We start from the raw sequence: 14,193 nt of genomic DNA on the forward strand, positions 1-14,193 counted from the left end.
TTCGAATGATTTTTCTTCGGTTTCAGCGGTGGCGTGAGAGAATGTGCAGGGTCCATGACATTTCACTGAAACTGAAATTAAGGATTTCCGAGACGAGTTGATCCGCAGAAATTGATTCCACTCGGCTTTAATTCTTGAAAATTTGAACGCCTGGAGCATGGGTGTGCACTAACCCTCACCCGATGCTCATTCAAAAGTGTAGAATCCTTAAATTGATTAAAGACATCAACTAACTTTAAAAAAAAAAAAAATTCCGAAAACTTTCAGGAGATTCCTGATTGGTGAAATTAAACGACTGTCAAGGATTTTTCGAGGTATTCCGAAAAAACTTTTTCCTGTCGGGGTTGCCACAGAATTTAGCAGATGAAATCCACTGACTTTTCCGTATTTCCTTGTCACATTTGGGTAAAATTCCGTGACGATTGAATAAATGCCAGATAGTTGAAAAGACATTAGTTTTTACGCAAAATTTGTTGTTCGAAATGTCAAACTCATTATCAAAAGCTAATAAATGTGACTTGACAATTTTTTCCTGCGACTTTTGTCATTTCCTCTGACATATCTATGTTTCCCCTGACTTTTTAAAATTCCCTGGCATTTTCCGGTTTTCCGTGACTAAGACACCCTACAGTGACAAATCACATTAGTGCGATGGATGTGAATCATAAAGTTTGACAGGACACGAAAATTCAAAGCCACATACCTTTCCTGATCTTCCACGGAGTGAGACTGTAAGATTTACTCACTCCTAAGAAATCCCTTTACTTTTCAAGGACTTGGTCTTCCTACCAGCTAATTGCTACACATTCGGCTTGAAAGGGTCGAAAAGAAGAGACCTCAACGAAAAAAAGAGAGAAAAAACCGTCGCAATTTATTAGGGGTTGACACCTCTTTCAAGGCGAGATCATACGACTAACAAAAGTTCCTCCTTGTGTCCAATCGAGACAACCCTCACACCCGCACCCGCAAGGATATTGGACCAGATTGCCGATACCTCGAGCAAAAACCGCTTAACTCCAATGGGAGACCCTATTCGGATCCGCGGTTTTTCCTCCACCGGTTTCAAGGTTACGCCGGGGGACGCTGCTCGATTAAAACGCCTCACACCCCAGAAAAAAGGCCCGACATCTTTATCGATCACGAGCAGGGGCGGTCGCGGCCTCGCTCCAGCCCGGCTCGATTGTCGAATCGATATCGATAACTCGATCGATATAAAACATTGCTAAGATAGGGATTCATCGATGAGGACCGTTCGATAATGATTCGATAATCGACTCGCTGGTAAGTGCTCCATTGTCCGATTTTTGGCCGGCTCCCAAGAGCCAAACGCTTCCCTTATCAACGAGGACCTGCGTAATAATGCGTGCAGAGGGGATTGTCCCGTGCTCACGAGAAAATAAAACGACGTAACGACGTTGGAATGTTGCCAGATTCCTTTCGATAAAACATAAATATTTGGGAAAACTAGTGAAATTTTTCCGAAATTTTTGGAAAATTGTAATCAAAATTTTAGCAGAAGGAGGAATTTGGGAGTGTTAGTTAATGAAGTTAGAATGTTAGAATAGTCGACGTTTGAGTGTTGCTGGCTTTCTTTTGATAAAACACGATTTTTTTGGAAAACTGGTAATTTTTTTTTTTTCGAGATTTTCGGAAAATTGCATTCAAAATTTCAGCAGGAGAGGGAAAAAAAGAACCGGAAGGAGAAGAAATGAGGATAAAAGGAGAAAGAAAAGGAGAAAGAGAAGAAATAGACGAGGAAGAAGAAGAAAGATATAAGGAGAACAAGGAGATGACAGGGAGGAAGAATAAGGAGAAGTAGAAGCAGAGGGAGACAACGAGGAGGAGTAAGAAAACGACGAAGAGGTAGAAATGGAGGAAGAGGAGGAAGAAAAAGAGGAAGAAGATGGAAAAGAAGAGGAAGAAAAAGAAGACGGAGGAGGAGGGGGGAGGCGGGGGAGGAGAGGGAGGAGACAACGATTTTTCACACAATGCTGTTCGCAATTCCGTCGAAAGTATCTGAAAATTCATGCATCAGAAAACATGTGCATAACTTCCCTAAAAAATACGTGTTTCACCCGGAGAAATTTGGCAACTCTCGAATGTTCTTACGGCGTTTTTCCACAGCAGTCGAGAGGGACCTGCGTGGAGTAGGCATTGTTCTTAAAGCCTCACACGGATGCAACCTCACTTTAACGTGGATCTCAAACCTCACGAGAGTATACGCTGACTGCGGCTCGAATCGGCCCAAGAGGCCCGGTCGAAAGGTGTCAGAAAATACAATAACGTTCCTTACTTTATGGGCCCACGCACTCGACGCACTGCGTCCAGTGACTCCCGTTTTTTAATGGTCCCCATTCGCATCCTGGACCCCTCGGGGCCCCTCCCGAGCCCTGGACAAGAGCCCCCTCCCGCGCCAACAATCCGCCTGGTAAAAATAGGTATTGTTGTTCCAGGAATGCAGTTCCTCGGCCGTGTCGTTGCTGGCCTCCGGCAAGGATACGATACGAACGATCTGATACAAAATTTTCCGCGGACCCAACCCTATTGTGCCGTGCTAAGGAAAAACGCCGTATGAACATTCGAGAGTTGCCAAGTTTCCTTTGACAAAATGTTCATTTTTGAGGAAAATTATTAATATTTTTCCTTGACATTTTCAGGAATTTTAGATTAAAATACGAACAAAATTCTCTGAAAAATTGGAAGAAAAATATTCAGAAGTTTACCAGGAAATTCGAGTTTTGTCAACGGAAATTTGGCAACGTCTGAAGGCTCATACGGCGTTCTTCCTTAGCATGGCAGTATTGTGGCCGTGTTCTGGAGTGCGACTTGGGTCTTTCCGTGGGAATTGGAAATAGAACCTTGCGAGGAGGCCCGTTCAGAGAAAGGTAGAGGAAAGGACGTTTGGTGAATTCGAATTCGGTTCATAAAATACGTAGCGCTAAATTTCGGATTTTTCGACTTGTAACTCTTTGGCGACGTAGATTCCTATTCTTAACATCTAAAAAGAAAATGGCGTAACGAGCTCCTCGATCCTACCCCTCTGGAGCGTTACGTATTTCATGAACGCTCCAGATAGGGAATCTAGGGGGATGATCCCTAGTACGGAGGGTGAGTCCGGTTACCTTTGGAAATGTTTTGCAAGAATAATCTCTCGGTACAAATTGAAATTTCATCCACTTTTGGTTTTGGAAACCGATTGAGTATTAGAATCAATGGACTTAATCCCTATTAAGGTGAACTTTGTTGAAGAGTCTTTTTTAGTTTAATTTCCGAGGAAAATACACTATTTTTTTGTTCCACATCTTCGAGCATTATGAGATGCCCCAAATTTGTTTTAATTTCGAGTATTAGTGGACCAAGTTCCTTTCCGATAGTATGGTCACAAACTAGGAACAATTGAAAGAATTTAGAATGTCCCTCTTCAGAAAGCAATACACTTAGCCACGATAAGTCATTCCCTAGGAGAAGGAACGTAAAGCCACTTTAAGGCTCCAAAATTGACTCGAATTATTCAATTTTTATAGGAATATGACTCGGCAAATACCACCAATGTAGCTGATTTTTGCTTGTTCTTTTAAGAAAAATCTACGCAAATTTCAGTTGAAAATGCCCAACAGTTTCGCAATAAAAGATCAATCCGAGCGTGGAAATTTCGCATAGTTGAAAGGAAGTTTCGTTCTTACGTCAGGAGAACTACTAACACAGACATCAATTTTCGAGCGAATCAATTAGAAGGCTACGCTCATTATACGATCGGCTGAGAATATTCAACGGTAACACGTAGGTGCGAAAAATGAGCGCCCCGGCTGGTTTGAAAAAGTCGTCGTCCTTCTAGCTCTGACGTAAGGACGTATCTAGATTTCCGCATGAGCCCTAGAGAACCTGGATTAATATGAAAATCAGGGCTCACGGGAAATTGAGATACGTTTTTGTGTTGGAGGGGGAGCGAAATGGCTGCGGCGGCGCACCTGTTCGGAGGGTTCGGTCACGGATTCCGAGCTTCGAATTATCGTTAGTCCGTATCATTACGATGCGATTTCATTCATGATTACGCCAGAAACAGGAAACGCACCGCGGAGCCACGACTCAATTGGGCCCGTTTCATTTCATTCATGCCGACGGGAACATCGAGGAGGGGTCCGCGGGAAACCTAGCATAGATCAGTTCCCCGTCTTGGGGGCGTCCATGGCAGTGGCGAGGCGTGCTTTGCGATATATCGATTGATCTGTCATTTGAACCTATAGAAAAGTATCGATAAACAGGGTGTTCGCAACGAACACCTTAGTAATCGATTCTTTACCACGTCTTCAAATGGAGAGATATCGATAATCGATCATTCACGCCTCGCCACCGGTCCATGGAATACAAATAAGGGCTCTCTTCTGCCAATTCCTAACTCGAAGATGTGTTTTTTGTTTGTCCAAAACGCAACCACGAAAGCATGCAGAAGATAGAACTTACGTCTGTCTTGCCTGACAAAAACCTAGCACGAAAATGAAAAATACCCTTTTTATGTAATTAAAATAAAATCGGTCGATTTTTAAGCATCCAAACGATTTCAAGGAGTCTTTCGGACGATTAGTGGCAATTTGAGAAAGAACGGAGGCTGCTGTCAATACAATTTTCCGCTCTTACACTTCTGAGCCCGTTTTCCAGTGGCGTGGCGTGAATTGCGATATATCGATTGTTATGCCATTTAAACATATGGTAAAGAATCGATTATTAAGGTGTTCGCTGCGAACACCTATTTATCGATCTTTTTCCATAGGTTTGAATGGCATAATAATCGATATATCGCAATTCACGCCACGCCGTTGGTTTTCTCAAAACTTCATATTTGCACTTACTGCTCTCTTCGCTATCATTGCAGACTTGCCTTCAGAAAAACTCTCACCATGACGTCAAGATTAAAACACTTCCGTTGCGGTTCAATCGATCGATCCCGCTTGATCGTAAATCCCCGCCGGAGACCGACCGCTCACGAATCCAACCAACTTACGAACGAAACGATTTTTTTGGCAGCCAGACCGTGCCGTACCAGTCGACGACAATCCGGCCGGCGCGACGTGGATTCGAATTAATTGATTGTTTCCAGTCGGACAGATGGAAACAACCCACCCACCCCCCTTCCCATCCTTTAAACCCTTAGTTGTTGAGCATGTGTGGATTTAAATAAACCGCGGCGACCCATATTTACCCGGCTGGCTCTCCATGCATACGCTTCCGCGGTACCGTCACAAAATTGCGGAGAGATTAGAGCATTTGGACTACATTTTGTAATTAAGAACTACAAGACCTGGTTCAGTTTAGAAACAACGTATATAACATTATTTTACCTATGCAAATAAGGGTTGTTACGGATGAGCCAGAAATTGTAGTTCCGAATTGCGAATTGTAGTCCATTCGGAGTGAAATTCGGAGTGCTCCTCACTCCGGCGGGCTGATTATTGAAATTGATAGACAAGGCGATAGACGAAGAGGACAAAGGGGAAATGGGGCGATCCTCTTGGTGGAAGCGAGTGGTTGCAATGGACAAAGGAGGTACGTGGAGGTGGGTGCTAACTAACGGCATCCCACAAGAGACCATATAGTTATTCAGGGTTGCCGCAAAATTTAGAAAATTTAATTCGCTGAAATTTCCCTAATTCCTTTGACACATTTGAGTGAAATCCCCCTGACAATTGAAATAATGCCAGATCGTTAAAAAGACGTAATTTGAAATAGTTTTCGGGCAAAATTTGTTGTATGATAAGTTAAACCCATATTCTAGAGAGCAAATAAAAGTGAATTGACACTTTCGTCATCTTTCCAGACATTTTCAGGTTTGCCCTGACTTTCAAAAAGTCTCCAACATTTCACGGTTTTCCCTGGTTTTTTAAGTTCCTTGGAATTCCCTGGTATTCCCTGACTGTGCATGGCAACCCTGTTTAGCCATCAAGTTCCCCCTTAGTCTATAACAACCCCCGTTTCAACCTTCATCACAATATATTCAATCATTTGCATTCTCCTTCGGAAAGGAGCTTTTTAAGGAACGACCATGGTGAATACCACCCTCAATTCGGTGACTGGAGAAATCGGACAAGTCTAAACATCTCCTTGATTTGCTGACATTAGGGACGATGAATCTCCGAATCTGGGATTCCAAAGCGTGATCATTCGGGGTAATCTGAAGCTCACGATCACGATCGAACGGCACCGAAACTGAATCGATGGATGTTAAAACCGCGCATGTCCACCATCTGATGATCCCTAGTTCATGGGCATTTTTATGGCGCTCAGAGTTCATCGTGAAAAGCATTTGAAATTTTAGCTTCGAACGATTGGACTGTGGCCTCGAATATTTTAGCGCGCGGACCGAGGGGACGCGACTGCTGCCTCGAATCGTGATGACGGAAAGTCGGTCGCTGATCGGTGATGGGTAAGTTTACCTTTTGACCCACCTCTTCGTCTCCGGCTGTGGGAATCCGAAACGTGGATCCACGACAGTGGCCACTCTCGCGAGTTCCCATGCCTGCTTTTCCTCCATTTATCTCTATTGAAAGTACTCGGCATTGCAAATTGGACTACGTTTTGCGAATCGGCACTGCAATTTCTGGCTCGGTTTACAAAACAATGTATGTCCCCCGTATGTAGTTTCCCTTCGCACATGGGTGTTGTAATAAGGGATGAGCCAGAAAATGTATGGTTCCTAAAATTGCTAAATGCGATCCGATTTTGGGTCATGTTCATAGTTAGGAGTGAACCTACTTTGGACTACATTTCGCAGTTAGAAACTGCAATCCCTGAGTCATTCGTAAGAGAAAAGCATTTATCTGCATAGGAAAACTAATCGAACATAAGCTGATTCTAAAGTTAGCAGAAAATAATCGTTCTTAATCGCAAAATGTAGTCCATTTGTTCTTTAAGGTGACAAGTTTACTTGCGAATCAAAGATATCTAACTTTTCCATGACTTTTTAGGGTTCCTGAGCATGACATTCTCTAACTTTTTCATGATTTTTCAATGTTTTTTTTTCGGTAGTTGTTGTTGCTTTTGTTGCATTTTCTTTCATAAAAATGCCTTAGACCAAAACATTTTTGTGCCAAGTCCCCTGAAATTAAACATATTCAAAATCTGAGAACTTAAAGGAGATGTCACGGTTCAGCATCAAAATTTCTAATTTTCTATTACTTAAATATATTATCCAGAGAATAATTCGGTTTTTATCAGAGGTCATTTTACAACGTCCGAATATGCATAACACACATTAGGCCCTACGGACTGATTATTGAAATTGATATTAAATCGATAAAAAAAGAAAGCAAATGAAAAATGGAGCGATCTTATTGGTGAAAGCGGGTAAAGACTAGATATTTTGCAACTCACGAGAGACCGCTTAGTTAGTCCGTTGTTTCGCCCATTAGTTAAAAACAATCATCCGTTTCAATCTACAGGATCGCTACGTTGTCCCTTGTTTTCTCTGTCTACAGCTGTGTCTATCAACTTCGATAATCAGCCCGGAGGTACAGCAGGATTTGCTTTCGGTTTTAGAGTCGAAAATGTACAACCCGGAAAAAGAAGGGAAAACCAGGGAGGGCAAGAGAACAGGGAGAAGGGGCGGAGGATCAAGGCTGTAAGAGGATTAAAACGTAAAAATAATAGAGAGGTTTGAACTCACCTTTGTTTGCGCTCAATGTGTTGAACTAGGAGATTACTATAATAATTTTCTAACATGACTTTAGCTTTCGTCGCTTTATCGAGCGTGTGCCCGCTGAATCGGATTGTGCTCTCGGTGGCTGCCGCCATCTCCAGCACCCCTGCAACAAACGAAAACCCATTTTGAGTAACAAAGCTGGCAGAGTGATAGGACAACACTCGGAATAACTAACACATGCTCGCAAACAACACACTCAATGACGAAATAATCCTGAAACAATGTGAGGACGGATCTCCGCGATAGTGCTTCGAATTCAGCCCTTGTTTTATTCGTCGGGGACGATCTCCGTTTGGATTGCTGAGAAAGTCCGATGAAAGTTTTCCGCACTGGATTTCCCTTTGCGACAAGATTGGACGTCAGTTTGCAGTAAGGAACTAACATTTCTGACCCATCGGTTAAAGCACATATCTGCATAGAGAAACGAATGGCACACGTTGCTTCTAAAATGAGCCAAAAATTGTAGTTCCTTACTGCGAAGCAAGAATTCCACTGTATCGGAAAAAGATGCGTAGGACGTTTCTTATGCATCCGATCGGATTTTTTTTCTGTGAAGTATACACCAGAGGGATTATTACCGAGGAAACTTTCCCTAAACCGGGCAAACTCCGGGCTAAAATCTACTTCCCTCTCTCCGAGAAAACACAAATAAAGAAACGCAGACATACATACACATGTACACACATGCAGTAATATTTCTAGGCGCAGTCGTTTCACTTTTCATGCTGGGAAAAAAGTAACACGGAACCAACATTGCAGCAAAATCTGTTGGAATACGCAATCTTTGTTTACTTCCAGCGCACCTTACAATATTGAAGTGAATAAATAGTCCTGGGCCTGAGTTTCCATAATAACTTAATTTTCCGATTCCCTGACCTTTCCTTGACTATTTTTGTTCTTCCCCGACTAAAAAATTTTCGAATTCCCAGACTTTTGATACAGCATTTGATAAAGAATTCCAATAAAATGTTTTTTTCCTTTTAACTATCACTTTAGCCAAAATTTGACCGAGAATTACCATTTTCTTGAGAATTCCCCGATTTTCCCTGACTTTTCCAGATTGCCATAGAATCTCCGAATCCCCCTTACTGTTCCAGTTTTCTAGTCCGCCGAAAACTCTGGTCTGAGACTTACGTTGATGGAAACACGCGAGGCTGCGGACGAAAGAAACTCAAAATTCAGAAATCATCACAGTTTTGAGAAGATGGGGAAACGTTGAACCCTGAACTGTCGACCATCGTAAAGGTCTCAAGTATCAAAAATTTTGGCCGAGAATATGCAATACCTAGACCAGAAAGGCCATCCTATCTTCTCTACAATGATAGCGACAAGCACGAGCTTCGAATATCATCGAGGCGGAAAACGTTAACGCTGGCCGACGCACAGTGGAACGAGCTGATAGAAGAGGTCAGACATGAAATTTTTGGCTAAAATTTCAAATTTTAATGTTAATTTCGTCACATGTTCAATTCCAAGGGGTGTTTCTGAAGGGAAATTTCACGAAGAAACAAATGAAACCACATTTCAACTTTTTTGTTTCGTATTTCCAAAAATGTAAGCTTTCAAAGTTTCCAGATATTGTCCGACTACTCCTATTGACTCGCTCCATTGTGCGACGTGATGCTGCCATGCGCGAAGAAGACACGCGCTTCTCGAATCCGGAGCAAAAATTCAGCATAACACAGTAGCAGGCCCGAGAGGAAAGGAGGGGGGAGGGGGATATGCAGAGTGGTAAATCAAAGAGAATAGTTTTTGGCGCTGTGTAATTACGGTCATTGGCCCGCTTTTACGAGGGGGCAAAAATGACGGGCGATCCTCTATTCTGCTGCGCTAAGTAAGAACGACGTATAAGCCATCAGTGGTTGCCAAATTTCCTTCGATAAATCACGAATTTTAATGAAAATTTGTGAATGTTTCTTCGCCGATTTTTCAGAGGATTTTCTTCGTTTGATCTGAAAAGGCTGAAAATTTCAGGGAAAAATGTTCAGAACTTTCTTCGGACATGAATATTTTCTGAGAGGAAATTTGGCAACGCTCGAATGATCTTACGTCGTTTTTACTAAGCACGGCAGTTTTACGAGCGCTCAGCCGAGCGTTCTCCGTTGCGGCGCGCGGCGCATCAGCGCATTCGACGGATCGCTTCCCTGCCGAGCTGAAATTAAGATGTTACGCGAGGGATTAGCCATGACGTCATGCAGTTCGGCGGAAAAATTTGACCGCTTTGCCATGCAAAATAGAGGCACAGTTATGCTTAAATTAAAACCTCTATTTCACTTGCATTTAAAAAACGAAATAATTCAAAGCATTCTGATAAAATTACGACGAAGTCTCATGCTTAATTTGATAGTGTTTCACAGTGCTCCCGTTTGGATTGCATTTTGCGACTTGGAACTATGAATTCTGGCCCGGTATAAAAACAACGTATGTGCCATTAGTTTCCCTATGCACATAAGTGTTTTTTCAGATGAGCCAGAATTTATGGTTCCAAATTGCAAAATGCAGTTCACTTCATGTGCGTCAAAAGTTCCGGGATTCGAAACTTTTCCGTTCAAATTTCCTCCACTCCGTGACCGTCAAGAGTTCCGGGATTTCTTTCAGAATTTTTCAAAAGTTCCGAGAAATTTCCGGAAAATGCAAAAGATCCGGAACGTTTCGGGAGTTTCAAAAGTTTCGGTAAAAATTCAGGAAAATCTCAGAAGTTCCGGAATTCGGAAATAGTTCCGGGAAATGGGAGCACTGATATTTCACGAGAATTTCATCGAATCGGGTGAAGGAGGATGAACAGTAGATGCATTTCATCTTTCCCGATCAAGTTCAATGCAAAATTCAAGTGAGTTTCTCAATATAGGTTTTTTCCTTGACACGGTAGAGCGGCTCCCTCACAGATTCATATCGTCGCTCGTCTGGTGGAGGGGCGTATCTCGATTTCCGTATGAGCCCCAGAAAGCTTGAATTTATACAAAAAACAGGGCTCACGCGAAAATCGAGATACGCTCTTACGTCAGAGTGGCAACGATATAGAATAATCGATACGACCAGGCCAGGCGCGTTTTTATCGCTCACGTCGGCTCATGCAGTGAAAGGGTTCGACCGTTGACAGGAGCCTGTGCCATTTTTCACTCCAACTCGTCTATGATGGGCTGCCATTGTCCCGCAAGAGGCAAGGCTGGCTCGACCTCGTTTTCGTGCCTTAAAAATTTACTACCCTTCCATCTGTCGTGCTTCGAAAGAACCGCAGATGTACATCCGCTTTTCGTTGGATACACGAGGTTCTTCCTCCGCAGAATACTACCCTGCTGAGAAAAAAACGTCATATGAGCATTCGAAAAATTGCCAAATTTCTCCAGCCAAGATAGCCACTTCTAAGAAAAGTTGTGCACATTTTTACTTGAGGTTTCTATATACTTTGGATTAAATGTGAACAACATTGCCTGAAAAATTGGAGGAAAAATATTCAGAATTTTTCCAGTAAATCCGTTTTTTCGAAGGAAATGTGGCAACGTCTGAAGGCGCATACGCCGTTTCACCTTAGCACGGCTGAGTAGACAGTTGGTCCCGGAGGAAATCTCCGAGTGCTCGCGCATCATGCTCGGAATTTTTTGCAAGATTCGTCCCAGAGCTCGGCACGTTTACCTCTCTCGAGTTTTCCCTCGATGATCATTTGGATGGATTTAACCATCGGAACGAGCCTAACTGTAAGTCGTGTTGCCCAATTTTCTCTTGTACATCGCTGACGACGACTCACGTGCATTTCTTAAACGAGAGAAAAGAGAAAGTGCCTTCAATTTCGAGCATGCAACACGCACATCCGTAGAACACGAATAGTTGCATCAATGCGCCGCGATCGACTTGCGTATCACTAACGACAACTCACGCGCAATTCTCAAACCAGAGAAAGGAGAAAACGCCTTCAATTTTGAGCATGCAACACGCACATCCGTAGAACACTAATAGTTGTATCACGGCGCCGCGACCGACTTGGTGTAGTATTCGCAGGTCGAGACGTTGACCGGTTTGAATCGGTCACTTTAGGTTCAGACTCAGGCGCAAAAAATAACCGTACAGGAAAAACAGTAAAAGAACATTTTGATCGACCCGTTCTAAAGTTCAAAGCTCTTAGTTAGTGAAGCGATTGATCAAATTATATTTTGTATAATATAATGTACGATTAAAAACGACTCGCTTTTTACAGTTTTGAATGTTTTATTCGTGTTTTCATTTCTGGCACTTGAGTCTTTTTACGACTGACTGATTCAATTAATGACCTTAGATACTCAGACGTCGTGTCGCTTACTGGTAAACTCTCCCTTTTTCGTACTCAGGCAGAGTGCTACAACTGACGAGTCTTGTGCATTGCTGCACCAGTGAGTGAAGCGAAAGTGCCTACAATTTTTGAATATGCAACACGCACATCCGTGGAACACGAATAGTTGCATCAAGGCGCTACAGTCAACTCAGGCTAATCTTTTTAAAGCGGGAGCGCCTCCAAGTCTACAAAAACAGGTTGGCCAAAAATCAGTACTTTGACAGTACTTTTTCAGTACATTTCCATGAAATTCGGTACCTGTCCTAACCAGAGACATTCAGTAATTGTTAAGTACCTTCATTAAACCTAATTCGAAAAATGTCCAGAATTTAAATTTCTCGCTCAAATTTCGACAAAAATTCCGGACCTTCCTGCGGAATTTCCGCACTTTTTCAGCACTTCCGGACCGTCCTTTAAAAATCAGTACTTGTAGGCAGTTAGGCACCCTGCATAAGCTTCGCCCCTTGCAAAGGTGCCAATGTATGGTCTCTCTCGTCTCTGGGTTCGCCACGTCGCTCACCAGCATTGTTCGAAACTCACCTTTGAAATCTAGGAGCCATGTAGCGCATCAAGCCCGATTTTTAGGCGCCATGGAAGATTTTTAAGGGGCCAAATTGACTTTTGGCCTATATATTACGGTGCATTTAGTGGAAAGTTAGACGCAAGATGTTTTTGTAACAGAACTAGTGAGTAGCCTGAACTTGGAGAAGACAAAAGCACTAACAATGAAATCGCGAAGAATAGAAAAAGCTTTCACTAGTAGTGCTGAAAATTCTGAGTTTTTACAATTCATATGGATTTTTTTTTTCTTTCTTTATGTAACTTTCTATGAAAATCCAGTTTATGGGGGCCACGTTGGCGCAGAGCCTTCATTTTTTAGGCGCCATGACCGATTTTTTAGGCGCATTTGGCCCGTTGGCGCCTGTGAGTTTCAAACACTGCTCACCAGCCAACAAAGATGCAAGTCAACGGTTGAATGTTGGGGTCCCGAAAGTAAAAGCCTCCACCACCGGCGAGCCACCAGGAAAGGATCTCTCTTTGTCCCTAGGATGCCCGAAGGCGGAAAATGCGGCGCACGAAGGACGAGACTGCGAAAAAAAAGCTCTAGACTCTAGGCCAACGGCAGGTGACGAGTTATTTCCATGACTCAAGGCCAACGTGGTGGCTGGTGGTTCTGCGTGCTCGCGGATTGCCACCCTGTTGCCGGGTCGCCACCGAAAGCCCTCGGATCCACCGTGAAATTAACGCGAAATTAAGGCTTTTTTGAAAAAACCGGCCACCGTGACGGCTCGTCCGATGAGTATGTGTAGCGAAGTCGCGGAGTCATCCTACTCCCAGCCCGGGCCGATGCCCGCTCGCGCTAGGCTCTCTTCTGCCGAGCTGAGGAAAAACGCCGTATGAGCCTTCAGACGTTCCCAAATTTCCTCCGCTAAAATGTTTATTTTTGAGGAATGTTATGAATATTTTTATTTGAAATTTTCAGGAACTTTAGATGAAATTGCAAAAAAAATTATCTGAAAATTGGAAGGAAAATATTCATAAGTTTACAAGGAAATTCGTGTTTTATCGAAGAAAATTTGGAAACGCTTGAAGATTCATACGGCGTTCTTCCTTGGCACGGCAGCTCTCTTCTGCCATGCTAAGGAAAAACGCCGTATGAGCCTTCAGACGTTACCAAATTTCTGTTGTTAAATCACGAAATCGCGAGGAAAATTGTGGATATTTTTCTTCTGATTTTTCAGGAAATATTATTCGCGATTTAATCTGAAATATCTGAAAATTTCAAGTGAAAAATATGCGCACAACTTTCCTTTGAAGTGAATATTTGGACGCATTTCTGCCAAACGGAACTAGGTGCATTAATTTGTGAGCCCTGAGACCTATAAGAATATATGCATGACATGGCTCACGTCATAATCCACATAGTTCCGTTTGACAGAAATACGTCCATTTATTCGGAAGAAATTTGGCGATATTTGAATACACATACGGGGTTTTTGCTTAGCATGACAATTATGCATACCCCCTTTCATCGTTCATATTTCGCCTCTCTCAGTTTCAGACGCTGAAACGAAGATTACGCGCTTATTTGGGCAGATTTGTGCTAAAAGGAGCTATGCGCAAAGGGTTTTCGTGCCACATAGTTCATTTTAGCAGAAATACGTCCATTTAAGACCACCGTGTATAAAATTCA

At 42.8% G+C, this 14,193-nt stretch overlaps 1 protein-coding gene across 6 annotated transcripts in view; it reads right to left on the minus strand.

Annotated features, from left to right (window-relative positions):
- Window positions 1–14,193, minus strand: part of trc (Serine/threonine-protein kinase tricornered) — a 330,131-nt gene that overhangs the window by 15,410 nt on the left and 300,528 nt on the right. For all 6 annotated transcript variants that reach the window (XM_019058799.2, XM_019058796.2, XM_019058797.2 and 3 more), the window contains one exon: window positions 7,658–7,796. In XM_019058799.2, the coding sequence (XP_018914344.1) occupies window positions 7,658–7,785 (128 nt within the window). In that variant the 5' untranslated portion in view covers window positions 7,786–7,796. The remainder of the gene's footprint in view (window positions 1–7,657; window positions 7,797–14,193) is intronic.

This window comes from Bemisia tabaci, chromosome 5 (genome assembly GCF_918797505.1).
Source record: "Bemisia tabaci chromosome 5, PGI_BMITA_v3".
NCBI lineage: Eukaryota > Metazoa > Arthropoda > Insecta > Hemiptera > Aleyrodidae > Bemisia > Bemisia tabaci.